The sequence below is a fragment of the Chiroxiphia lanceolata genome, chromosome 2 (assembly GCF_009829145.1).
Source record: "Chiroxiphia lanceolata isolate bChiLan1 chromosome 2, bChiLan1.pri, whole genome shotgun sequence".
NCBI lineage: Eukaryota > Metazoa > Chordata > Aves > Passeriformes > Pipridae > Chiroxiphia > Chiroxiphia lanceolata.
The window spans coordinates 103,102,698-103,129,575 of record NC_045638.1 but is presented as its reverse complement, the minus strand read 5'-3'; the positions used below and the strand labels follow the sequence as shown (position 1 = coordinate 103,129,575).

The 26,878-nt window shown below is 44.5% G+C and overlaps 1 protein-coding gene across 4 annotated transcripts; it reads right to left on the bottom strand.

The window, feature by feature from the left end:
* Positions 1 to 980: 980 nt before the first annotated feature.
* POLD3 (DNA polymerase delta 3, accessory subunit) lies at positions 981 to 26,878 on the bottom strand. 4 transcript variants are annotated; one of them, XM_032680328.1, is made up of 13 exons: positions 26,733 to 26,878; positions 25,928 to 25,983; positions 24,504 to 24,606; positions 21,531 to 21,570; positions 19,974 to 20,106; positions 17,047 to 17,302; positions 15,756 to 15,828; positions 13,137 to 13,299; positions 11,786 to 11,898; positions 11,445 to 11,549; positions 7,153 to 7,250; positions 6,361 to 6,442; positions 981 to 2,843 (listed from the first exon to the last, which is right to left on the bottom strand). In XM_032680328.1, exons 1-13 carry the CDS (start codon positions 26,790 to 26,792, stop codon positions 2,638 to 2,640), a joined length of 1,488 nt encoding a protein of 495 aa, XP_032536219.1. In that variant the 5' UTR covers positions 26,793 to 26,878; the 3' UTR covers positions 981 to 2,637. The 4 variants fall into 4 exon arrangements, with proteins under 4 accessions (XP_032536219.1, XP_032536216.1, XP_032536220.1 ...); XM_032680325.1 differs by having other exon boundaries at positions 7,153 to 7,247; positions 26,733 to 26,872; XM_032680329.1 differs by lacking the exon at positions 11,445 to 11,549 and having other exon boundaries at positions 26,733 to 26,876.

Sequence of the window (26,878 nt, the reverse complement as noted above, 5' to 3'; positions counted from 1 at the left end):
CAGAGGAAGGTGCAACAACTTCTTAGCCCACCTGGAAAACAAGGATGACACTTCCTCTGCCTGAAAAAAAGGCTTTCAGGGAGCGAAGAAACACTATAAAACACGCTTTATTTAATACGTGAACAAATACCCTCTCCCACTGCCTCTTCTGAGGCTCTTCCAAGGGTGTAAACATGGTGGGAAGGCAGATCCAGGGGGAAGAGGAGAGGAGATCCCCCCTGGACATGGATCTCCAGCTACAAATCACACATACACAGATATAAAGACCTTGGCATCTCCAGGAGGAGGTTTTGGACCCTGAGCCCCTCCAATACCACATCCCGAGGTAGGAGATGTGCTCCCTGCTCCAAGAGCCAGAGCCTGACTCCTGGACATTTCACCCCCTGCCAGCCCCCAGGTGACAAATGGATGACATCCACCCACAAAGGAGCCTTCTCCCTCTAACCAGTTCCAATTTCTTGCTCCCAGGCAGTGTCTGGGGACACTTTCAGCCTCGGCTGAGGGGGCATCCAGGGACCTGAGGCCCCCCTGGGGCTGGCAGACCACGGAGTACGGGAGTGGGGAGTATTAGATCATAATTTTTGGAAGTCTGAAGTTTGCCCAGGTCCTGCTCCTTCAGACATTAAGTCATTTTCCTGAGGAAGTGGCGTGTGACGTTGATCAGGTTATAGAGGGAATACAGGGGTGGAGCAGGGAGCTCCAGGGAGACCACGGCAGAGATGAGGACCAAGAGCACTGGGACACCATGTCCTGTCAACATCTGCCACAGGAATAGGACTCTAGGGGTCCAAATTCAATACAAATCCTGCTATTATGAGGTTTCAGATGCCCTACAATGCTCAGTTCAAAGCTTCCAGTTTTGATGGAAGAACTCTTTATACACTTCACCAGGGAAACATCTTTGATTTCCATGCAGTCAAATACCAGGCTGACCCTTGGAATCCAGGATGTGACAAATCATTTAATGAATACAGACAATAGAAAAAAATACCTGTGTTTAATGGGATTTTTTACTTATTGTTACCTTTGAAAATACACCCTCTACTCTATCAAGATAAACAAAAACACTACAGCAGGGTGGGTTTTTCTTCTAATAGTTAACTTTTTGGTTTTTCTTTCCCTGGGACACCACAGGGGCACAAACCCAGCGATGCCACTGGTTTGCAGGGGATCCTCTCACACCTCTTGGGGGTACAAACTGCCTTGGGCAACATCACTTCAATCCAGCCAACTGGTCACAACCGGTGTGTGCTGGGATTTTCCGAGTCCCCAACCCGATCTCCAGGGCAGAATGACTGTAAACACACTCAGTTGGCCCTTTTACTGGCCACAGGTCTGGACATTTTCAGCTGGGTGGCATTTGTTCCATGGTCACAGTCTCCACTTTATATCTCTCTGCCAACCACAAACCCTTTATAAACCAGCGTGTACATCCATATCCATACATATGTCAGGCTCACACCACTCAACCAACCACTGGTTGGACATTGGTTTGGGAGCACTCACTGGCCCAAGCTTCAGAAATGCTCAGCATCAATCCCTCGGGAAAATCTGTTTTTTTACATCTGTCTATCAACTGAAGCACCAGAAAAGCAGGAGGCACCCAAAACAACAGCTCTTTTCTGATTTACAGGCCCGTGGTGATTTACTCCTCTCCATTAACCAGGTTCCTCAGGACCATGTGCTGTGACACACTGCCTTCAGCAGGCAGATGATGAGGTGTCCCAGAAAACTCTTCTCTTGTCTGGGTTATGCCTGTAAAAACCACTTCAGGCAACCCAAAACCTACCAACCCCAAAATGCAGCAGGTGCCTGCCTGGCATTACCAGCAGTGCCCTCTAATCACTCTCCCCTCTCACTCATCAGCCTTCAAGGTTAAAGATCCAGTTGCTTTCCCAACAACAGCAAAGCCTTCCTCCAATTCCTCTGCAGCCAATTGGGTGGGAAGTCTCAAAGCTGTTTTTGTCAAGCCAGAGCACCAACAGTGTCCTGGTCTATAATTAGGCATCTGAGCAGCTTACAGGGGATACATTCAAGGAAGAAAAGAGTAAGAGGGTTTTATATGCACTTTTTGTCCAAAAAAAGGTTATGAAAGGCAGGGCAAAAACTATTAATCAGTCTTAGGGGAGAAATTAAATTCATTTCATTCAGTTAAAGCTGAAGCAGATGTTCAATATTTGTGCCTGTGTCTGAAGACCTGCTACGTTACGGCTTCTACCCAACGTGAATGTTCAGAACAATCTGGAGAGCTGAGGGTGTAAAAAGAGAGGAGAAAAATGCCACAGCTCATCTCCTAACTTAGCAACAAACAGGTGAAAGGCCAGATAAAAAAATATAATTTTATGTGAACAGATTAACAGTCTTCCAAGAGTTCCTCTAGATGTTGCTTCTGGCTGGCAGTTCCCACACTGCTTAGTGAAGATGATTGAAGTTATTGCAGTAACAAATAAAAAAAACTTTTCTCTAATACAAAATCTAGTCCAGAGGGCTTCCTTACACAGTAAGCAGGATCCCTTATGTAACCCAGGGTTGCATGTTGTCCTCCTCCCCCAGCAGCAGCAGCTGCTTGCAGAGAGATGCACAAACACAGGGAGCTACACTCCCAAGCTGCCAAGAGGACCAGGAGAAAGATCCAGTTCATTTCTTGTGGAAAAAGCCCATGATGGAGACCTGTTTGTTGGCTCTGCTTGCAGGAGCTGCTCCTTTCTTCAGGGTCTTCCTTTCTTCCTTCGGTTCTTTCTTCATGGGCAGCACAGGCTGTTTGTGCACAGCTGGCGGCTTGGGCTTGGGGAACTCCTCCTCGCTGTCTGTGCAGGATTCACTCTCATACACCTTCTCAGTCACTGGTGGGAGGAAGAGAAGACTAGATGATGAAGATGATGGTTAAGGCTATGTACCAAGGAGTAGAGACCTCCCCACCACAGCCTTCCCATGGCATTTCTGGAAAGGAACATTTTGGGTTCAAGGAGCACGTGTCAGACACAGCAATTAAGTCCATTGCTCAAGGTTAAGCAGTAGGAAATGGCCTCAGGTTGTGCCAGGGGAGGTTTAGGCTGAATATTAGGGACATGGAAAAGGTTTTCCAGCCCTGGCACAGGCTGCTCAGGAGAGTGGTGGAGTCCCCATCCCTGGAGGGATTTAACAGCCATGTGAATGTGGCACTTGGGGACATGGGTTATTGGTGGCCTTGGCTGTGCTGGGGAAATGGACACAGTGATCTTAGAGGGCTTTTCCAACCCTCAATGATCCTGTGATTTGAATTCATGTCGCAGAGGCTGACAAACTGCCATCAGAAAGTGATGAATCTGAATGAATCAGTTTAGCAGTAGATGATGGAACACCTATTTTATGGTTAAAAACCACCATTCTGACTTGGTCTGATTTTCCACAGCGGCCAAAACAATGAGATTGTCCAGAAATCCAGACAAGACAACCTAGAGACAGCCCCAGCTTCCCCTCACCAGCACATCAGACAGTCAGGGAAGGCCAAGCAGTTTTCACCCAACTCATGAGAGACAGAGCAAAAAACCTTTGGGGCAGCTTCTTTCCACAGAGGTGGTCAAACGTGGCAGATACAAAGAAATCCTTTGGAAGAAATAAAACCAAGCCGTGGCTGAAATCAGGGATATGCCTGAAGGGGATTGCCAGCTCACTGCTGTCAGCGTTCGGTGATGGACAGCCCAGGGATATAAAACCAGGCTCACGGAAATTAAACTGGAGGCAGCTCCCCTGATGAAAGCCACCGTCAGATACTGGTAAGTGTTGTTATATCAGCTTTCCCAGCAGTGTTCTGGGATTCTTCTACTAAAGCTATTTTTCTTTAGCAACTGTATTCTTTTAAATAAATGTCTTAACTTCCCTTCTTCTGGGAAATGGGCTTTCACTTGTATTAATGCATCAAATTTAAGAATGTTTTCTACGTAACCAGAGACCGGGAAGAGGAATGCTATGAAATCCTGCTCAGCAGCACTGGGAGAACCTCAAACAGGGACTGGAAAGCAAGCAACCTCCCTTCAGAGGTAACAGGCTTTTCAGGGAGCAGCTTTCACAAACCACTGGCCACTGGGTGAGCTTTAAAATGTATTGTGTTATCCACCACTGTGAGGAATCACTGGGAAACTCCCAAAGTGTGCATTTAATCCCCTCCAATTGCAAGATAACAGTTTAGATCAACTTTCTTTGACTGCAATCTCAGCTGAACTTAAAAGGTCTGTATTTGCAGCACACAGATATAGTAATTGATGCCCCACTCCCAGCCAGACTCCCCAAAAATCACAGGAACTCAAACAATATGAGCTCTAAAATGCTGTCAAACAAGTATCTCTCCAATGCACATGTCTATATTCCGACACTCAAGCCCACATGTGTCCTTTCAAGCTCCAGAAAGTGCAAGGTAGAAGTGCTCTAGTTTAAACCTTGGTAATTCCCCTTTATTATAGACTAAGAGCAGAAACTCAATCCATGAAATCCCTGTTGATACATGGGAACATGTCTTGTGCTTAACTCCACACACACTTTAATTGCACAATTTCCCTCAGGGCTAATCCCTAAATTAGTTTTGCTTTTTGACACCAATTCCTTGCTATTGCAGCTATTGTGAAAACCATCACTCAAAATTGTGGGGAAATATAAAGTACAGCCTCATTCTAATGTTAGGATTTAAAGTCTCTTAAAACCTAGTCCTGGTTTAAAATAAAAAAAAAGCCCCTATATTTCAAAGAATAACAACAATCTACATTACTCTGGTAAATTTGTGAGTTACTTAGTCTTTGAATTATTAGACTTGTGCGTGGAAAGGGTGGGGGAGGGAAGGGAGGGGAGAAACTGGGCAATAACCAGAGAGCAAGTTCTGCACTACAGGCTTGGAGGGTTTTTAGCAGGGAAAGCAGCATCTCCTCCCTAGTTCCTTAGTATCCCAGATCCAACCCCCAGTCCATCCCAGATGATCTGTCTCCCAGGGGCACAACAGGGGCTTGCATTTCCCTTTTCATCAAATGGTAGTGGATGTGGACTATAAAACCTAAACTCTAGATTTCCCAAGGGTGAAGAGCAAAGAAAGAAAGGTAATATTCCAGGAGTGCTCTATTGGGAAAGGCTGAACAGAGGGAGAAGAGCACTGTTTGCTGGAAGCTGAACCCGGAACAGTCATTCCTCTGCTCTGGATGCAGAGCTTGTTCAACTCAGCTCCCCAGCTAATGCTATTTTGTTCCATTTTCCTTCCAAGTGTTTTAATGGTTCTATCTGGGATGGGAAACCAAAACACTCCCTCATGTCAGGAGCCAAAACTGTCAGTAACTTTGTGCAAGTCCAATTCTTGGACAGAAATCCAGACCTTGGGATTTCAGTCCCTGGTGCAGCCAGTTGCTGAGTGCTAGAGCTTTACATTTCTTTAAAGGAGACACACACCAAGTTAATAGGAAACATAAGATCCAGCTCTGCAGACAGGTGCAAACAGACACAGGCTGACTCGGGGCCAGGCAGCTCCGGAGCTGGGCCAGGAATGCCCGTGTCTGTCCATGCTCAGGCACCACAACAGACCTGGACAACAGCACCACATCATGTCCCAGAACTGGCTGAGCTCCCTTGACATCCCCTCTGATCATCAAGGCTGGAGAATGTTAAGCATCCCACACAACTGAGTTGACAACAGCATTATGAAACATACATTCCACAGTCTTAAATGTATAAAACCTGTAAAAAAACAAACAGGAAGACCCAAACTAACATCATTCTGAACTTTTGCAGCTCTATTTCAATGTCAGAACACAGAGGAAAGAAGTACAGCAACTTTCTCCAGGTCACAGGAGGAAGCAGTGTCCAGTCAGGCTGGAATTCAAAGCCTGTGGCTCCCTGGACTTCTGTAGGGACTCTCTTCCCTCCACCTTCATCAGAAACATAAACCCTCTGAAGTATTTAACCCCCAACTTATCCTTGTTAATCTGGGATACTGAAAGTTTCTTTAATATATAATCAAGTTCTGTGCACAGCTCTGGATTTATCCCCAAGGAAAAAAAAACCCAGTAAACCCAAACTTATCTCAGCCAGATTTATCCCAAACCCTAAACCTCTTTCTGCACCACCTTGAAAAGGTTGGCAGCTTTGGAGAGCAGAGTACATGAAGGTGGTGCTCATGCTGGCAAGAGGAAAGGGAAAAGAACTGAAAGAAAATCTATGGATAATCAAAAAGGGGTAAGGATTCAGTTCCAGCTCCCTGACTCCCTACCCAGGCCTTCACCAGAAGGGCAGTTCCCTCAGTCTGGGAGCACAAGTTCCATGTGGAATAACAAAGTGACTTCATGAACCTGTAAAAGTCATCAATAAAGTGAGCTCCACTGAGGGGTAGGGCTCAGCCAGCCTTACCCATGCAGCCTTCTTCTTCATCAATAAACATCTTGGATTTCAGCACACGCTTCCGCTTCCTCTTCCTCCCTCCAGCTGACACCTGAAGGGCATGGCAGCATTGTGAGAAACCAAGAGTTAAGGCCCCATCACGTACATAGGTCATAAAAGTGTCAGCTCCAGGTGGGAAATTGGTCTCTCTAATGAAGATGAGCATGATTTGATAACTAATTTTGCCCTTTCCCAGGATATCTTAGTCAAAATACAACCTCAATGAGGCAGCAAGCTCTCCTGGTGCCAGCACAGGGAGAACATTCCTCCTCCGAGACACGAGACGTTTGGAAATGTGTTTGGTTATGTGAGAAGGGATGTCCCATCACACCTCCAAAGAATGAGGAAAGGACAAGGTGTCCAGGACAAACTGCTGAGATTTCATAGAATCCTGGAATGATTTGGGTTGGAAGGGACCTTAAGCATCATCCAGTTCCACCCCCTGCCATGGACAGGGACACCTTCCACTAGACCACGTTGCTCCAAGCCCCATCCAACCTGGCCTTGGACACTTCCAGGGATGGGGCAGCCACAGCTTCTCTGGGCAACCTGTGTGAGGGCCTCACCACCCTCACAGGGAAGAATTTTTCCATCTATCCAACTTAAATTTCCCCTCTTTCAGTAAAGTTACACCTATTTTCTCAACTCAGAGTTTAACTTCTTGCCAATCTCCCTCATGTAGCAGCTCCCTTGCGATAAATGTTGAATACCAAGACTATCTGGTCTAATTTCTGTAAGTTAATCACTCTAATTTGCTCTTACCTCCATGGTTGCAGGCTCCAGTTCAGTTTTCAGAGCAGGTACAGGTGGTGGAGATGGAGCTTTCTCTTCCTCAGGTGTGGGAGGTGGTGGGACATCTGCTAAGAAGAACACCTTGATAGCACACGGGTCTAATGGCCCCCTTTGGCTCCTCTTTTGTCTCAAACAATTCCATTTAACTCTTTCAACCTGTGTTTAGACCGAGGTTTATAATTTCTCACTCGGATTTGTTGAATTCAAATCAGGACACATCACTGGAAGCAGTCAGAGAAGGCTTACCCTGTGCTAAGGTGCGACATGCTGCAGTTCCCAAAGACAAGGAGAATGGGATAGAGGGGGAGAAGTGCATTTGGGATTTTGCCAAGGTAAAACAATCCAGTTCCACTAAATGAGCTTTAAAAACAGGCACAGAAACTGGCTTGTTTAAGCCATACATTTCGCTTGCACATTAAAAGAGTGACTTGTAATTGTTTAGAAGTCAAGAGAGTCAGGGTGTGGTAAACAGTTTGCTGCTTCACTGGTGGTGCTACAACATCCCAAACGATCCAAGAATAAGAGCAACATACTACTACCCATCCTAAAAGATTGTTAAGGGGACATCTCAAGCTTTTATTTGAAAAAAAAAAAAAAAAAGACCCAAAATCATAAAACCCCCAAAACAGTGCAAAAAAACAAAGCCCATTCTCTCGTGCCATCTCCTTGCTCTCCTCTGGATACAAGGACAGGGACACTGAAATCCACTCAATGCCAAGACTAATTGAACCATTCAAGGACACCTTCACAAGTTTTTATGGAGCAAAAGGCAAATGAGCAAGGCAGGGTAACCCTTCCGTGGGGCTTGAAGAGCTCCAAGAGATCCAAGTGAGAAACAGTGTCACGTAAGCTCCCAATGTGTGGCAGAGCTGGGAATGTGGGGGAAGAAACTCCTCATCTGACCTATTGCTTCATCCCACAAGGATGTGGCTGGCTGGGAGGACAGAGCCTGCTTGGCTCCTGCTCCCAGCCCTGCTGGCTGTGGCACCGCCTCCATCCCGCTGGCCTGACACGGATTCGGGATCCGTAGCTGTCCCAGAAGATTAGGTCAGTGTGAAGAGTTATGGCCCTGCCAGGCACGCGGCCAACTGACCTTCAAGGGTTAAGAAGGGCTCAAGTGAAACAGTGGTTGGCTGCCAAGGCTGAATAACAATTACATTCTCAAACAAGGACTCAGCCCTCCCAAACTACTTCAGTAAGCGAGGCACGGAAACGCAAATGGAGTGGGATAACATGACTCGGGGTTTCACCTTACTCCAGAGGGCTGGGGCTGGCAAAGATAAAGCCAAACAACAGCTCTGCTCTGAGGTGTAAGTGCTGGGGCGGCCAAGGAGCTGCGGGGAGCTCAAAACTCTCAATATTTTATTTATCACAGTCTCACGGCAACTGCTGAGCACCAAACCTGCTTCGTGCACTGCCCGGCCTGGCCACGTCCATTTGAAATGCATTTTTAAGGGAGGACAGGCTAAGAAGGGCTGAAAACCAGCTTCCAGCAGAGGCTGCTAAAGGTATTTTCAGTGTGCCCGCTACACTATGGGGAGAAATTTCCACCTGGGGGAAATTTGGGCTTCTTTGGGTTTTTTTCCAGTCTCCTTGAAAAAAGTTCCCCCAGCTTTTGGCCAGCAGAAGGTACCTTCTCCCCACGTCAGTGTTTAGGACTATTATCAAGCTCTTTGTTACTTTATTATCCTCTTCTAGCCAACACAGCCCTCTGACATGTGATAACTCCTGAGTCAACCTCTCGCTGCTGCCCACAGTTTACTCAACAGGAACAGCTGCATGAAATGGATACAAGTTGGGCAACTGGATGTACCAAAGATGTAAATCCTGGCTTTGTTTGGTTTGCTCTGACCCTGCCTGGAAAAACTGTGAGAAGCTTTAGTGCTTCTGCTGTGGCTCTGAAACCCACAGAGTTTGCAGGTTACAGTGCCACTGAAATCACCCTCCAAAGTGGCTGTAAAACACTTGTCAACACTGCGAAAGCTGCCTGTGTTCATACGGCTGAAGCTGCCAAAACCTCCTGTCCTCTGTGGGCACATTTGTGGAGTTTATTCTGGCACTGGAAGCAAAACAACCTACACTGACTAAGGAACCCTCGTACCAATATAACTTTTTAATGAAAAATCATTTAAATGGAGAGGATTGTGCCTTATGCCCTCTCTATACTTGCTACAATGTGCTGACGCTGGTGTAAGAAGAGCTTATTTTGGGCTCCTTTCAGTACACCAAGAGCAGATTAATACAGAACAACGCAAAAGACTTGCCCTGACATAAAAGTGCCCATACAGTGCTTTGCATCAGCTGTATGGGCTGAGCCTCAAACCCACAAAACCTTCCTAAGTCTGCCTGAAAACAGGGGCCGTGGTTTTCATAGAATCAATCACAGAATGACAGACTGGTTTGGGTTGGAAGGGATCATAAAGCTCATCTCATTCCACCCCTTGCCATGGACAGGGACACCTTCCACTAGACCAGGTTGCTCCAAGCCCCATCCAACCTGGCCTTGGACACTTCCAGGGATGGGGCAGCAACAGCTTCTCTGGGCAACCTGTGCCAGGGCCTCACCACCCACACAGGGAAGAATTTCTTCCCAATATTCCATCTAACCCTGCCCTCTGGCAGTTTGAAGCCATCCCCCTTGTCCTGTCACTCCAGGACCCTTTAAAGTCTCTCTCCATCTTTCTTGTAGGCCCCTTTCAGGTCCTGGAAGGCTGCAATTATGTATATGTATATTATTATTTTTTAAATGATTTCTTTTATCCAACTCACATTCTTCTACTTGAATACTGAATGTAATATTACCAGTTTGGATTCATTATGAATATTCCAAAGAATTCCAATCTACCTTCTTTCATCCAGTTGGATTTAGAAGGGCAAGCAGCAGGACCAAAGGGCTGAGTTCTCCCAGTTCTCACTTTACCTTTTGAAAGGGGCAATCTGAGGGATATCCAAATTTGTACACATGTGTTATAATTTGCATACATTTACAATCCTAATGCACAACACAAAGAAATAAAGAGGAGGAGCAACAGCAGTGACAAAAAAACCTTCTCCAGTGCCTGACCAGCCTCTGGGAGAAGAACCTTTTCCTGATATTCAACCTAACCCTCTCCTGACACAGCTCCAGCCATTCCCTCAGGTCCTGTCACTGGTCACAGAGAGAATAAACGAAACTCATGGAATAAATGAGGCCACACATACAAAAGCATTAACTGTTCAGCACATGTTATGGTCCGACAGGTATTCTACAGGACACCAGAGAGCTCTAATATTCCAGAATCCTGCCTGCTCCCACTCACTCTCTCTCACTGAGAGATTCCAGCCCAGTATGGACAGGCTGATCTCAATGTTCCCTCTTCAGAGCTAAACAACACAGTAGGTGAGTGATGAGGAAATGGAATGGTAAACCTTTAAAGAAATAAATACCAGAGTGTGGACATGTATGCATTGTTTTACAGCCAAACAAGAAGCTCCACACAGGAATTTGATGAAATTAAGGCTGATCATGAAGAATAACTTCCTGAGAGATTTATCATCCTGTGGAACAGTCTAAGGAGAGGTGATGACAAAGTTCACTTGAAATTATGCTGGGTAGAAGAGACAAAAACAGGCCTAAAGGTGGCATGGAGATTGCAGAGATATCCAACAGAAGCCTCCTCTCTCACTTGTACTGCAGATTCTCCTGATTTCCCAGTTGTTCCCAATGTGGCAGCCACACTAAATGAGGAAACAGCACCAGCTCTCCTGCTGGACTCTCCCTCCTCACCAATACAACCCATTTGCTGTTTCACTTTCTTTTACCGGAGCTCTACACCAAACTGGTGGTTTCAATTTTTCACCCATAATGATCCCCAGATTCTTTCCCTGATCAGCCTGTTGGATGCCAGTTCCATCTCGCACATACTCCAGAGCTCAATCCCCACTTATTTTCCAGTTATCTGTATTGAACGGCATTTGACGCCTCAATTATCCACATTCTTTGGAATCCAGCCCTGCTGTTCCTTACTGTAAGCCCAAATCTTGAGATGTTCTGGGCACCCAACTCCTGTCAAAGCCAACAGCTACTGAGGAGACGCCAAGTCGCATCAGATACAGCTCAACTGCTTTGCCTCCAGTTTCCCTATTATCTGGTTTTTGGGGGTTTTTTTTGGAAGTCTTGCTTCCAACACTGTCTTCCAAACCATTTCTATAAACAGACAGAATAAAGATACTAAAAGTGACCCTGGGAGGAGGGGAAGATCACTTTGTGAGTGTTTACTCACCAAATAAACTGGTTATGACCAGTCCTGTGATTTTGGAAGGCGTCATATCTTTCACAAGAGATTTGGGAACCTCTTTCTCACACGTCCATGTGACTGATAGCACACTTGGGGAGGAGACAGCCACGTCTGAGCTAAGCTAAAACAAAGACTTAGGCATCTCAACTCTATGGCCAAGTGCTTGCACAGCACAAAGATAAACAGAGAGCTCAACCTAAAGCCATTTCCATGGTCTTTAGTCCTCTAAACTATTCCCTCAATCACTCACCAGCAGTCTTGGATAGTCATGTTGTGGAAATCAGACCCCTGACCCACATGACTGGTTTTTTTACAGATCTTTTTACCTTCCTCATCACTGCTGTCAGACTGAAGTTGTTTGATTCGCTTCCTCTTTCTCTTTGCGTTCTCGGGATCTCTTTCCTCCTCGTTATCCGACCTGTCCACGTGCTTCGTTTTACTGCCACAAAAAAGGGAAAAAAAAGGAAGGAACACCTGTTATCTCTTATGTGTGCATAAAAGCATCATGTGTGTTTGGATAAGAACATTCCCTATGGAAGGAACTCAAATACCTCTGTACCTCCTAAAAACATGAGGTGAACTATACGCTCCCCTACACAATCAGGAATAGGTGCACCAGCATTTCCAAGCCTCTCATCCTAACCCATATCCAGCTCTCCAAAACAAGGAAGGTTTATTTAGCCCCTCTGCAGTTCAGCCCAGTGCCTCACCTCGCTTGGCCACGGCAACAGCCTATTTCTGATCTTGTCTCTTTAGCTCAGGCTCCTGATGTCCCCAAAAGCATCACTCAGAAGCTCTTTTGACAGACTGCTTGCCACTGACTGACTATGAGGTAGTGTCTCAGAATCCTGGAGCCATTTTTAAAGACTACTGGAAAAATAAAATAGCTTCTTTCTTTTTAATGTTGGCGAGACACGTCAGACCAACAAGCCTGGAGGCTACAGGCCCACGTATCCTCAAAGAGCTGGGACAGCCCCAGTGGCTTTCCCAAACCCACGCTGCCAACACCTCCAGGCCCTTGGCTTTTTGCACAAGACTATCAATAAGACAAGCAGTTAGTGCTCAGTGTGATGGTGGGCTGGGTGGTGTGCTTACCTATTTAGTAAGAAATGGATTGAGACCACCAATTAATTACTCATAGGCCACCAGAGAGCCATCAGACTTAGTGATTCCTTGTCTCTGTCAGTTTGGGTTGGATTACACACAAAAGGCTGAACTTAAAATTTACCTGGAACCTCAGCCCAAAGTAAACCAGGGGCACTGAAAGCAGCAGTGCTTTAGCTATGGGAACCAACAAGTAGAACTTTGTGTGCTGGAAGCTGTGTACATATAAGCTTGGGAATATACCACCTTCCCTGCAGGACAGGTGCTCCTGCCAGTTCTCAGGTCTATCCTAAGTCTGCTCACAGTGTGAGGTTGTCTCATGGAAAGCCACCCCCTTCCACTGAAGACAACCTGGACCGTGTCTCTTCCCATATGTAATGGCCCTGAGGCACCTACAGCACCAAAGGAAAAGAAACACCAGGAAGGAGTTCTGAGAGATAATTTTAGCCAGGTTTAATGCAATTTAGTAGCTGGAAACAGGGGGTGAGCCAGCATCGTACGACCAGACAGCTCCACGCAGACCACCAACAAGCAGGTTCACAAGTGACAGGGACCCTCAAAGGCACGACCTACCTTTTTCTGTCCTTTTGTTGAATTCTAGCAGACTCTGTTCTTTTCCCAGGTTTCTCTACTACAGGATTAGGGGATGACCCTGGTTCTGCTACAGCAACTGAAGGCTTGACTACTTCTTTCTCCTCCTTTGGCTGCTCAGGCACAGGGTTGACTTTGAGTTTATCTGTGAATAAACCATTCAAAAAGAACAAACACTGAGCATTCAGTAGGAATGAAACTTAGAGAGGAGTTGTGCATCAAGAATACAGAAAACACTCCAGATGATGTATTTAGGGATCTAGATTGCATTGGGGATTTAGCAATCCCTAATTTAGATTAGGGATCTAGATTGGCCAAGCTGTGTCATACGTGGAAAAAAAAAGGGCATGATTAAATTTCCACCTGATTTCTCATGGTTCTGCTGTTCCTGATGCTAAGCCACTGGTACTGCATCAGTGAAAACTCTGTGGAAGAGGGTTGGGAAGCAGTGGTAGAAGTCCTTATAGTCCCCAGGTGCTAAGGCACTGCAGAAGGATTGGGAGCCCCTCTTCTAGACACCCCTTTGACACAACACTACATCTATTTTCAGACTCAGTTTATCCCTTCTGAATTTGACTTACAGTTAAGCACAAACATGGCCAAAACCAGGAGAATTAGGACTGATGAAGAGAACAAGAGGTGTGTGCAGTTTCCTTGCATAACATTACAACCCATGATTAGTATTTTCAGTAGTACAGCAGTTTGTTGTCCCATCCCAATACCAACATGATCAACAATCTCAGAACGGTTTGGGTTGGAAGGAACCTTAAAGATCCTCTTGGCAGAGAGGTTGGAATCAGCCTCTTTTGCCTACACAGCACCACATACAAGGACAATTCTGCTTCAAAAGGCTTCACTTAGTACCAGAGAAGAGACAGCAGGTGGGAGCAGACAACAAAATAATATATTTATCAATATAACCACCTAAATACAGTCTGTGAGCTTCATCCAGCAGCTTTCCAAACCCCAACAAGAGAGGAGCAGGTGAGATAGAAACCTGTGTTATCCCAAGCATGAGATGCCCAAGAAAAGAGAAAATACTGAGCAGTGAGATCAACTGGATCATCAGCAGGGTCAGAGGCCACTGGGAGGGTCATGACTCCATGCCAAAGCCTTTCTGGCAGTGCTTGGAAAACACTTGCTGCTTCCTGGAGCACGGGCAAACATCTCCTACACCAGCACTTGAATGACAGCTCTCGTTTATGATCAACAGCAGAAAGCCCAAGGACCCTATCACCGGTAACTCAGGACTTTCTGGCAATGGTGGAATCTTTGAAGCCAGGAGAGACACACATGTAGGGAATAAATCTTCCTCCTGGAATCCCCCTCTCTCTTCTATGCACATAATCATTTCCAGTTCTGCTCGGTTTGCTCCCTCCCTGTTCCCACCTCAATCTTTCCTTGATGTGCTCCAGGACAGGACTCAGCAGAGAAGGGAAACCCTTGGGGAATTCTTGTTGCGTGCATTTCCACAATTTCCAATCCTAAGTGGGTTACTTTTACCATGCCATTCCAACTGATTGGGTTTTCAACATATGAACTTTGGTCTAGGGCTCTTCTCAGACCTTCAGAATTTACTCTGGTTAATCGTGGTGACTGTCCTCAGGCTGAGTGTCCTCAACTCCCTCAGGCTCCCCAAAACAGGGACTCAAAGATTCCCAACAGGGCTGCGCCTTGTGTGCTCAGTGCTGGAACTGTCACCTGCAAACTCTGTCAGATGCCTTTTAGAAAGTGAACTTTGTTGTTTACTCTCTTCCAAAATTCTTCTTTGAAGCCTCCTGTACTCACTGTTGTAAGGGAATCTTTGAAGAAGGTCCTACAGTCCTTTTCCAACATCTATTTAAAAGTTTCAGCATATTTTCTCTATAATTGGATAATTCAGAAGGGACCTCCAGAGGCCACCTAGTCCAAAGTTCAGCTCAAAGGGGAAGGCCACCCTTCATTTTTACTCTCCAGTTGTTAGTCCTTTAGTTTTTTGGAAAAAAATTAAAAAACTAACTATGGACTCCTCAGCACTGCGTGATGAAAAGCAAGCACTATTAACATGCCCTGCAAAACAGGTTTTGGCAAATATCTCCCCAATAGTTGATCTTCCAGCCAGGAGTACTCACGTTAAATCAGATTTCTTCTGCACTAAAAAATCCTTCCTGGGTTAGTCTGCACAAATATGTCATTTTAATTGATCTCCCTCCAGCAAGCTTTTTGTCTGAAAAACTCTACTGAAAAGTCTTAATTTTTGCCTTAAGAGTTGCATGCCAAAACATTAACCCCTCTAAGGCCAAAAGAGCAAAACAGTGTGGAAGAGTATTGGGATAGAGGGAATATAAAAAAAATCCAATGAGTCTGGCAGAGTAGGGATCGGAAGGAAGAGTTCTGCTCTTTTCTATATGCCTCCCATTACAGCTCTATAACAAAACACTTGATTCCACTGAATATTTTTTAATTGCTACCCAGAGTAAATAATATATATATATGTTAAAAAAAAAAAAAGAGATAAAGAGATTTCCCAGAACCCTCAGGTTTGGGTTTGTTTGTTTTCTTTTTTTTTTTAACTACACCAGGCTGTTCCCTGACCACCTCTGAAAACAGAAAAGCACTTACTCATAGCAGCTTTCCCAAAGAAGTTGTTGATGATGTTGTTTTTTGTTGGTGGTTTGCTGCTAGCTGTGGAGACCTAGGAGCAAACAGAGGAGTAACCACAGGAATTGTTCACAGCCCTCAAATGCACAGAACTGCTTCTGGACAAGCAAAATAAATAGGTATGATTTGTTCACCACCGCCTTTAGCATTTAGGAGAATTTGAAGATACTTACTAGATACTACAGGCATCAAAGGGGTGAGAGTAAGTTACTAAGGACTCCTTAGCCAGGCCTTCAAATCTAACTTGGGGCACATTCCCATCTGATGGTGTTGCTGAAATAAATGCTTGGGACTTGGGTCAGTTCCCAGGAAAGAACTGTTCTTTTTGCAAACTATCAGTGCCTCAATTCACAGCAACAGAGGAAAGAACATGGATTGACCACACCAGGAAGGTTTTATCCAGCTCCTCTGGCACGTAGGCTGTTTGCAGAGGAATATCACTGCTCTCCCACCAGTACAGCCACCATCCAAGTAAAAAATCACACACACACAGACCCAGGAAGCGTGGCCTCCTAACTCCATTAATTCCCATGCAAATAAAAGGCAACCAAACACTAAAGTTCCCAAAACATGTACATTTCACCAGTTCTAAATTCACTATAAAAATCAGAAAAAGGAACCAAAATGTACTCAGCTGTTATAAAAAAGCCAAACCATACACAGGGAATGTTACCATTTAAACACTCATTTTTCTGGCCAAATAGCTTTAAAAACAATTCTACTAATTAAAATTAAAACGTAATCCTATCCTGGAAAAACAGCAGTGGAGAAGATAAACAATTTAGTCTTGCACAGGTCAAGTTCTGAGACTTCCCTCACAGCCTAAGTTTAAACACCTTGATACTTTTAAGACCTGAGCTTCTCACATTTCACTTATTGCTCAAAACAAATCCTTTTAAGCACAATGGGGAGAGCAAGATCCTCAACTGGTGTATATATTGGGATAGCTGGAGACAACGGAATAATTGTCTCCATAAGGCAGCTATGCTGGTTTATACTCACCGGAGACTCGGTTCAAGGGGGAATGTCAAAATTATTGCAAATACACTTTTGTGGAGAGATCAAGAGTGTGGCACGAGGTATTTTTGCCCAAGATGACTGCACATAGTTAAACACTTTCAGAGGGTCACTGAGCATTCCCAGTGGGATGTGAGTTTAGCAGGAGGAGCAGCACTAGGTGGTTGAGGTTACTGAGGTGGTGTAAAAGCAGTTCATTAAAGCCATTAACCCAGGGGGGTCTGAGGTAACTTACACCTGGGGCCTCTGCTTTGGTCTCCTTATTTGTGTCCTGGGGTTTGGAAGCCGCTTTGGCTGCAAACATTCCCATGATCCCTTTGTGCTGCTGCGAGGGGTGTTTGGCAGCCAGCGGCCCGTGGCCATTGACTGCAGGAGCGCTGGGAGCACCCGTGTCATTTTCCCTCTGGGAACTGCCCTGCAGGGACGTCTGTGCTCTGGGAATGTCAGGCGGCATCCTGGGGACTGCGGCGTCACAGTGGATGGCACTGAACCTGGGTGATGGAGGGAAAAATTCAATTAGCCTTTTCAACTCCTGAGTTTTCAGCTCGTTTTTTCCCCTGTTTCTCTGGTCCTGCATTTTCCTGTTATGGAAAAAAAGAGCAGTTTAATCTGTGTATGGGACAAGAAAGAAAGGTTTGCACAGAACAAGAGACCTCTGATGAAAAGATCAGCTGGACCTGGCAGCAAGAGGCAGAGCATTCCCATGCTAAACAAGTTGTTCAGCTTTCCTGGGGGGAAAAGAGCCTTCTCCATACCCAGGGTGGAGAGAGAGCAGGCTGCATTTTATTCCTAAATGGGTCAGAGTTTGTGGCATAAGTTGTATGGTTGTGTGAGGATCTGAAACACTTACAGCCTTCAGATGCTCTGACAGAGGACACAATGGTTGCAACTTCCCAGGTAAGTAAAACACAACTGAAACTGAATGAAGCACAGAAGATATTCTGACTTAACTATATAAAGTCATTTCCATGTAATCCCTGGTAGACAGAGGTGCAACTCAGCTTATAATACTTGATTGTTTGGGGATATGGAGATACAAGAACCAAATGACATGCCTGCAGTTACAGCACAACTCACTGACAGTCAGGAACAGCAGTTCCCAAAAATAACTGAACTCTGCTCCCCACTGTGCAAATCACAGGCGACGCTTTCCAGATTTCCCACAGAAATGCCACAAAAGAGCCCAGGCTCACGCCTCCCAACCCACTGGATTACACAGCAGATTTCTATTTGCATAAGTAACAAACCAGTTCATTTCTGTGCCTCAGCACACTGGTCGCTCACGTGCACAGGTCACTTCACTCAGATCAGGGTCTGTAACGTATTAACAAAAGAACACCATCTCTACGGCATTCCCAGGCTGCAGCAGCAACCTCTTGACATTCAAACCTTTAAAGGAACGAAAAGAGACATTGAAGGAAAATATTCCTGCTCTCCTTTATACTTTTAACATGGTTAATACGGCTCTCAGGACAGCTTGTGCTCCAAATCTAAACACCATCAATCCTCCAGATTACAAATGATATTGTCACCAACCTTCCAGGTTACAAATAATATTGTCAATAATATTGACTGTGCAGCAGAGCTCAGCTAAACTTCCTATATTCCAAATCAGCTTGTCTTGATGCTGCTATGCGACTATAGCTTATGGGCTTGCCTCAAAATTCACTAGAAAATCACTGAAAATATAAACAATGCTTGAACTATGCTCTGCCAACATGGAGCTGCTTCCAGTTGATGATGGCAACACGCACTAAATTCAGTTATTGATATCAATTAGTACATCTAGTTACCTCCAGTATCCCCACAGCAAAGGAGGTCCTCCTATAGAAACACAGAAGGGAATAAAGATCCTTCTCCTAGAGCTGTGAGATATTTGGACTCACAGGGAGCCTCTGTTTGCTACAAACCTCACATAAAAACCTCTGTATTTTGCAGGTCCTGCAGGAATCTTTTCCCTAGTGCCAAAGACAATCCACATAGTTGACAAGGGAGACAGAACACTGTCAGGTTGAATTTAGTTCAGCTAGGTCACAAATGAAGAAGCTGAATTTTTCTTAAGTTTGCTTAGGAAATTTTACTCCAAAGCCAGACAGGGCTTTACACCCAGGCTTTGGAGAGCTGTTTCAGAATCTAAATTATCTAAACCTTCTGGATGTACAAATCCCAAAGGCAGACTCCTCCAAAGCACAAATATCACCAAACTGGGGTGTCTGAGAATAAACAGAGTGGAACAAGGCAAGTGCAGCCAAATCTATGGCATGTGGCTCCATTGACAGGGGGGTTTCCAGCACCTTCCAGGTCATTGCCTCTTGTGTCAAACAGTTTCTAGGACAATATTTTCTCAGCCACTCTCTTGTCAACACATTGCAGACAGCTACGTTTGTCCTTTCAAATTCTATACTCTTCCTATGACACAGCATTCAGGCATCCCCCTTTTAAACCAGATTGGTCACGGCACTGTACATCCCCATGACTTCAAGCTGAAGCTGTCATGGTGGGGAACAAGATATAAATGAAAAGTCACAGCTGCCAGGCACTGCTCAGGAGGGGAGACAGTGACTCCTGGAGACTGCAGTCCCTCCCAGTTCTTCTCCAGTTCAGCCACGAAGGACACTTGTGCTGCCCGGGCTGTTTTGTGTGCTCCTCCTAAGCATCAGACTCTCAGAGACCACAGAATATTCTGGGCCGGAAAGGACCCACAAGGATCAAAGTCCAACTCCTGGGGAATGAGTTCCTGTAAGATATCTTCAGAGAGGTGGATGAAAACACAGTCTCACAAAAGAGAAAGCAAACTCATGTTTGCTGAGCACATCACTCATGGTTTTCTAAGTCTGTTTCAATTTACTTCTCCTGAGTGACTGAGAACTGGATTAAAATAGTCATGATTAAGTGTGACCTGGAAATGAGAAAGAAGTTTCTAGCCATCAGCGGAGAAAGGTACTGGAACAGTAACCAGCAAGTGAACCAAGTGTAACCTGGAAATAGCTCAGTTTACAAAACAGTCACATGATGTGCTGTTTGGTGACTGGTCTGGCATGATCTGGAGGATATCTTTTTCTAGCTTTCTAAAAGTCCAGATCTATCTGGTAAGCACTGACCGAAGAGCAACACCAGTCCAGAATCACAGGGTTTAAGAAGAAAAAGCAAGATGGGACTTACTTGCTGCAGTTGTGGAGGTTTGTTTTGACAATGTCATAGTCAGTGTTGTAGAGTGGGGAGCTGTCCTTGAGCAAGGCCTTCTGAATGCTGTACACATGCACACTCGCAATTGTGGACAGCTTAGACTTCATTGCTGGGGGGGAAAGAGAGAAAAAAAGTCCTCTATTAGTACATAGGATGGAGCAAGACTGACAGATTTTCTGAATATAAAAAGGTCTAACTGCACCTCCTCCCAACACTCACTAATCAAGAATTCAAGGCAATAGACTCCACAAGCCTGTCACATTTTCCACTATGCACTCTTGGTTCTTGCACAACTGAATTAAGAGTGATCTCTGTGTTTACCTTCAAAACATCCACGGTTTGGGATCCAGAATATCTGTGTGAGTACCTAAAGCTAAGGAGGAATGTACATGGTCACAGCTCTGCTGGCATTGTGCCATTAGTGCAGTGTCAGTGTCATCCCTAGTAGAGTGCTGGAATCAAAATTTTATTTCTTTTATGCTACTTAGACTGTAACCCCCTCGAGACGGGGGCTGTTTTTTAGGAATTCTTTGTTCACTGCTTATATTGTTCTTTCCACACAGTCCTGGTCTGAGGCTGAGCTTCGAGGCACTGTAAAAATACACACAGTAATCATTTCTTGGGGCTGGTCCTGGACTGTGCAGCTCCTTCAAAAATCCCAGCCTTTTCCAAATACAAGTCATACCTTTGGCCTGCCTTCCAATAAAAAAACCCATGAGCAACCCTTTCCTCCACAGCAAAAGAGGATGTTACAGAGTACACATAACAAACACGACAGGTAGTAGTTGCACTGTTTGACAATCTCCTACCCTTCAGCTTTAGCTAGAAATCCACTTCAGATTTCCAGAAGGAAAATAACTCGTCTTTCAAACAAGGTGAGATCATTAGCATGGATATTTAGGGTCACAAATGCCATAGTGTATCCTCAAATGACAAAAATGTCATCTGAAAGCAATGAAGGGCCTGAAGTTGTGTTTCAATTGCTATGGATAAAGTTTCATCAGCAGGACCAGACCCGGAAAGATGGTGAGAAATCTGACAGGACATGGAACAGTGTTACAATGCTGGTGTTTTTTCAACTTTTACTGTGAAAGTAAATACAAAAGTGAGGTAAATGTCCCATGAGAACATTCTAACAACCACAGGACTTGGGGCAAAGACTGCAATTGCATTGAACCAATAACCAGAATTAGCATTCTTGGGGGCCTGAAGACTCACGATTGTTCTGAGACACTACTTGGGTATTGTTGTCTTTAAGGACAGTCAGAGGAAAAGAATCACTGACAAAATGTTCAGCATCTAATAAAAAAAAAAAAAAAAAAAATCGCAAGACCAAATCATACGCCTGAAGGTACTCAGCTGTTGGCTCAGATGTCCCAAGTTCTGAGAAAAAGCTGGTACAAAAAGTACACACCTGACCCCAAGAGCCTGGTTGGGCACTGATGTGCAGATGGCAAGTTCTGAGCTTTGCTCGTTCTGCTGTTCTTGCAAAGAAAGAAATTAAAATCCACGTAATTGTCACGATTTTCTTACCTTCCAGTTTATCCTCCCTCACTACTGCAACCTTGTGGCACTGGAAAAAATAAACACATGGCAATCTTAAAATTTCAAAAGATCTGCTGTGTGCAAGACTAATATTTTCAGTTATAAGAAAGTCTAATGATTATTTGTGCGGCTTCATAGCTGCAAAGAACACTGCCTTTAAAAACTCATCAGCCACTATTTTTTAAAGCTCTGTCATCCCACTTTTCAGTTTTACCGATCACCAGATCCCTAAGAAAGGCTTTGTACTCCATTCATGACACTGGGAGATGAGACACAGATGAAACCAAACCTAAACAACTGTGCAGCAGAAGAAAAGCAAATTAAGAACAGCTAGAAACCTGCCTTACCAGCCCACATCACACCTGGATATTTGGATTGCCACGACACTTCAATCCAGCAATCGGTAGCCCAGACATGGCACCAGAGAAGCCAAACAGCATGAAAAATTAAGCATTAATTTTATTAAATTTATATCTAACATAACCTAAATATATAACCTAAATTTAATTAAAAAGCCAGGAAGGGATGTTTCTGAAATGGACAGTCTTCAAGGTCTATACCTGCTCCAGGACATTTACCCAACCATCATTAGTTGTGTTTAACAGATACCACAAACCTGCTTGAAGTCAGGGAAAAATCCTGTTAAACTCAGGCTATCAACATGATATCAACCTGTGCAGCTTTAAATTAATATATCCCGTTAGATAGAACTAATGCAATAAAAAACTACCACACTCTTCTTTTAGGAATGGTGAATCTCAGAGTGCCCTGGCTTTTACTGGTAGACTGGAAAGCAACACCAACAAACCTTTTCTTTTTTGTTCTCCTAAATAATAAATTGCTTCACATGCACAAAATATTGCCTTTAAATGTCCAAATCTGTCTGAAATGGAAGGTAATTATTTATTGTACTAGTTCTGTGTGATGGAATATATTTATTTAAAGCTGCACAAGTAGTGTCACATTGACAGCCCGAGTTTAACAGGTTTTTCCCCGATTTCTTTCAGAAATAACAAGTCTCTTGGCTCACTAGAGGTGGAAATCAGGCAGGAAGACCTGCCTGAAGTTTTAGATGACACTCCTGAAAATCTGACAAGAAGCAATGAGAAAAAATAAATTCACTAAACAGCAATTCCTTTGCTTAATAAGACAAAGCACTTTAAATACAAAATACTGTTAATAAATTTATGTTTCTTTTTTAAATCAGTATTAAGAAGTCACTTCAATTAGCCAGTAAAAGAGTAAGTAAAGATGGGGAGTGTTGACCCCTCACTGTGGCAAATAAAAACCAGCAAGGAAAGGGTGTGCAGTGTTTAATGGGAATTATTTGTGAAGGAATTGTATCCCTCTCTCCCTTCAGGAATCCTGCAGCTGAATCCACAGCATTCCAGCTACACCTACTGCCAGCAGGCAGTAGTGCAGGGATACCAGCAGGCACAGGGATGTACCTGGAGCTTCCACAACCCTTTCCTACCCAAAACTGACTCAGACTGAGGAACTTTGAACTCCTGCTGTGGATTATTCCTAATCCTGGCATTGCTTCACCTCTGCCCCCAACACCTTCCTGCACCTGCAGCTCACCCTTCTTAACAGGCACTGACACTGCAGCATTCAAAAATAAAAGATTTAAAAACAAGGAGGGGGGAAGTGACCTTTGTATGTTTATGGATCTAGTGGAAGATTCCCTGCCCAAGGCACGGGGTTGGAATTAGATCATCTTTAAGGTCCCTCACAACCCAAACCATCCTGTGATCCTATGAACTTGTTTAACAAATACACAAGCTGCTAAGACAGAGTTAAAAATAATTATTTGTTGCTATGTCAGAAGTCACTTGTTTGTTTTAAATACATTTTGGCAAATTTAAATATAATAGTACAGGTTGACAACTCACTAGCCAGTTCTAGTGAGCCAAGAGACTTTTTATTTCCAAAAGAAATCAGGGAAAACCTGTTAAACTCAGGCTATAAATGTCACATTACGTGTGCAGCTTTAAATAAATATATTCCATCATACAGAATTAATGCAATAAATAATTACCTTCCACTTCAGGCAGATTTGGACATTTAAAGGCAATATTTTGGGCATGTGAACCAGTTTATTATTTAGGAGAACAAAAAAAGGTTTGTTGAGGTTTTTTCCAATCTACAAATAGAAATCCTGAGATTCACTATTCCTAAAAGAAGACTGTGGATCATACTGTAATAGATACTTGTGTATTTAAAAACACTCAGTGGGATGTCAAAGGCATTTTGTGTTTGGCTCTTAAATTCTTCTGTGAGCAAAGGGAAAGAGGCACCTAATTTCCTCATCTTCTTTTAAAAACTTCTGGGGTACCTGTCTCAAGTTTTGGATGACATTCCTGAAAAATCTCACAAGGAGCAATATGGAAAAAAATAAATACATTAAGCAGGAATTTCTTTCTTAATAATTTTTAAACTATCAAATACTGTTAATACATTTATGTTTCTCTTTCTTCTTTACCAGGATTAAAAAGCTGCTTTAATTAACAAGATAACTTCAGCTATTCATTTGTTGTTCTGTTTGTTATTATTCCATTCTAAATGAGTTCCAAGCTCTCTACACTTCCACCCCACAGCAGATGCCAGGAAATGGATGAGCTGATCTCAGAAGGGTCCTTCCAGAAGGTTTTATAATCTTTGCTGCCCAATAAGAGTGATGAGAGAGATGACTGGTAACAGGATTTGAGTTAATTAATTAAGAACCCTGGTGCATTATTCAGCACTGTATTCCCAAGCCATGGTCAACTGATTCTTCCTCCACATCATCTGCACACTGGGACAGACACTGTGCCTTATTTTGTACCTGTCCAGGAGATCTGTCTGGAAGTGTCTTACTGGAAAAAGAGCAAGTTCAGCTTTTGACCCAAAGATCACAAAACAAGGTGGAAGAGACAAAAGAACAAAGAGCTCACAGACACCTTAGAGAAGTGAAACACTCACCACGTGTCCATTCTGAAGGAAGTCTCCTGCCACTAAGTAGGTGACATGAAGCTGAGCTCCTGAGTTCTCCTTCCGTTTCCTCTCCACATAATCATACAGCATCCTGCACAAAGAAACCACTGTTAATCACCCAGAAAGGAAAGAGCTTGTAGCTACCACTTCCATGAAGGTTACATAAAAAAAAAAAAAAAGAGTAAAGCCACTCTGACGTGGAAACTTTTCACATTTATTAACAAGCACAGTTATTTTACCCAGGATTAAATTAATCTTCCTGAGACACCTTCCTTCTCGGCCACTTCAGAGAATCTCAGTCCAACAACTACAGAAAGCATTTAGTAGCTGGTTGCAGATGGTCTCACATCCTCTAGGCAGCTTGTCCCAAAATCTCCCCCTCCAGAAAGGCATTTCTGAAACCCCTGACTGAGGAACTGGTGACTTTTTGGTCCATAATCACATGGCCAGGTGTGTATGTACAATCCCAGTTACATCCATGGATGGGGCGATCAGGAACAGCAGGGAAGGGTGTGATGAGGGAGGACTGAGCTGAGCCTCAAGATTTCAGCTCCCACTCACATCACTGATCTATGATGACTGTCCCATGTACCTGGGCAGAGACACTCCATAAGGACACTGACTGGGAAAAACACTGGAAGATCATTACCACTACAGAGACAGACTGCAAAGACCACACTGTCACATCCAGCACAATCCCTAGAATAATTCCCTTGTTTCACCAGGCATTTGCCAGCTTCTAGGAGAGACTTGTAAGCACAAAAAAGCCACAGGAATTCTTCATTCCCAGGTTGCCTCTGCTTCACCAGGGCCACCATCTTCCCAGCAAGGAGTTCTAATTTAGTCTATGACGAGAACTGTTCCCAGCAGGACTCTCCAGTCAGGTCTGATGCCCACCCAGATTTACACACTACCTAAATTGCTCACACACATGCAGAGGAAAGAGACCAAACACTCTCTTCCATTCCATGAGATGCCTGAGTTGATGTTCCAGTGGTTTGGGCAGGACAGAGCACAGCAAATGCTTCTTTAGGTCTGGGCAGTAGCCAGAGAAAAGGAGAGAAAATATTTGTATTATGGGGCTTGGTACTTTTAGGGAGCCTTCAAATCTTATAATCCACTTTCCCTTGCATTGTGGGAACAGCTCTGGAATCCCTGAGAGCTCATTCTTTGCTTTATAGGCCATTCAAGAGGTTACAGTCATTCTAGTTCTCCATCTTCCCACCCTTCCCACATTTACCTACGCCCACAAACCCTGGTAGAGAGCCAGGCTCGTGGAACAACACAATTGACTGTGCCTGAGAAGGGTTTTTTAATATTTCCAGAGAGATAATTTTAACATGCTCACCACAGTAATTAAAACAGGAATTAAAAGCAATTAACAAGGCTTCGGGGGATGTAGCAACACCTACTGTTTAGCCTGATTGACATGGACTCCCAGAGTGTAGCTCAGCCATTTATATGTCACCTGTAACAAGAAAAAAAAGCCACAACAAAACCCTTCAATACGAAAACCTCAACCTCTCAATTGGTTAAATCCCCTGTGTCGGACAAAATGCACCAACTTTGCTGCACCAGTATCTAGGCAAAACGCCATTTTAAAAATTTTTACTTATTTATTTCAAAATAATTTTTGAAATAAATTTTGGAAGGAATGCACCCATGCACAAGCCTATCAGTTTTCTGAACTGTCCTAAAAACAGGTAAGGAAGGGGGCAAGAGGAGAAAGAAGGAAATGGGGGAGAGGAGGAAGGAAGGGAAAAGGAGAAGGAAGAAAGGGGAGAGAGAAGGAGGAAAGAGGAAGAAAAAAGTGGGAAGGAGGAGAAGAGGGGAGAGAAGGAAAGGGGGAAGAGGAAGGAAGGAAGGAAGAAGAAAGGGGAAAGGAGAGAAAGAAGTGAGAGGGGAAGGAGAGAAGGAAAGAAGAGAGGAAGCAGAGAGAAGAAGAAGAAAGGGCAGAGAAGAAGAAGGAGAGAAGAGGAAAGAAGAAAGAGGAAAAGAGAAGAGAGAGGGGAAGAGAAGGAAAGGGGAAGAGGAGGAAGAGAAGAGAAAGAAGAAGGAAGGAGAGAGACGGAAGAGAGGAGGAAGGATGAGGAAGAGGGGAAGAGAAGTAAAAGGGGGGGAGAGATGGCAAAGCGGGCCAGGAGGAAGGAAGGGGGAAAGAGAAGGAAAGGGGGAGAGAGAAGGAATCCCCTGACTGCCCCCGCCGCCGGAACTCACGACGCGGTTCTGGTCGGTGACGAACTCGTCGATGTTCTCCAGGTACAGCTCGTCCGCCATGGCGGGGCCGGGCCGAGCCTTCCCGCGCACCTCAGCACCGCCCGCCCGCCGCCGCCATGGCAACGGCACCGGGCCGACGGCGGCCG

Excerpts from the sequence above, each read along its gene's own strand:
- POLD3 (XM_032680328.1), bottom strand. The coding sequence starts at position 26,792 with ATGGCGGACGAGCTGTACCTGGAGAACATCGACGAGTTCGTCACCGAC. Across the intron at positions 11,899-13,136 it reads CAACAAAAGGACAGAAAAAG|TAAAACGAAGCACGTGGACA; the intron begins GTAGGTCGTGCC and ends TTTTTGTGGCAG. Across the intron at positions 7,251-11,444 it reads GGTCATAACCAGTTTATTTG|CAGATGTCCCACCACCTCCC; the intron begins GTGAGTAAACAC and ends TGTTCTTCTTAG.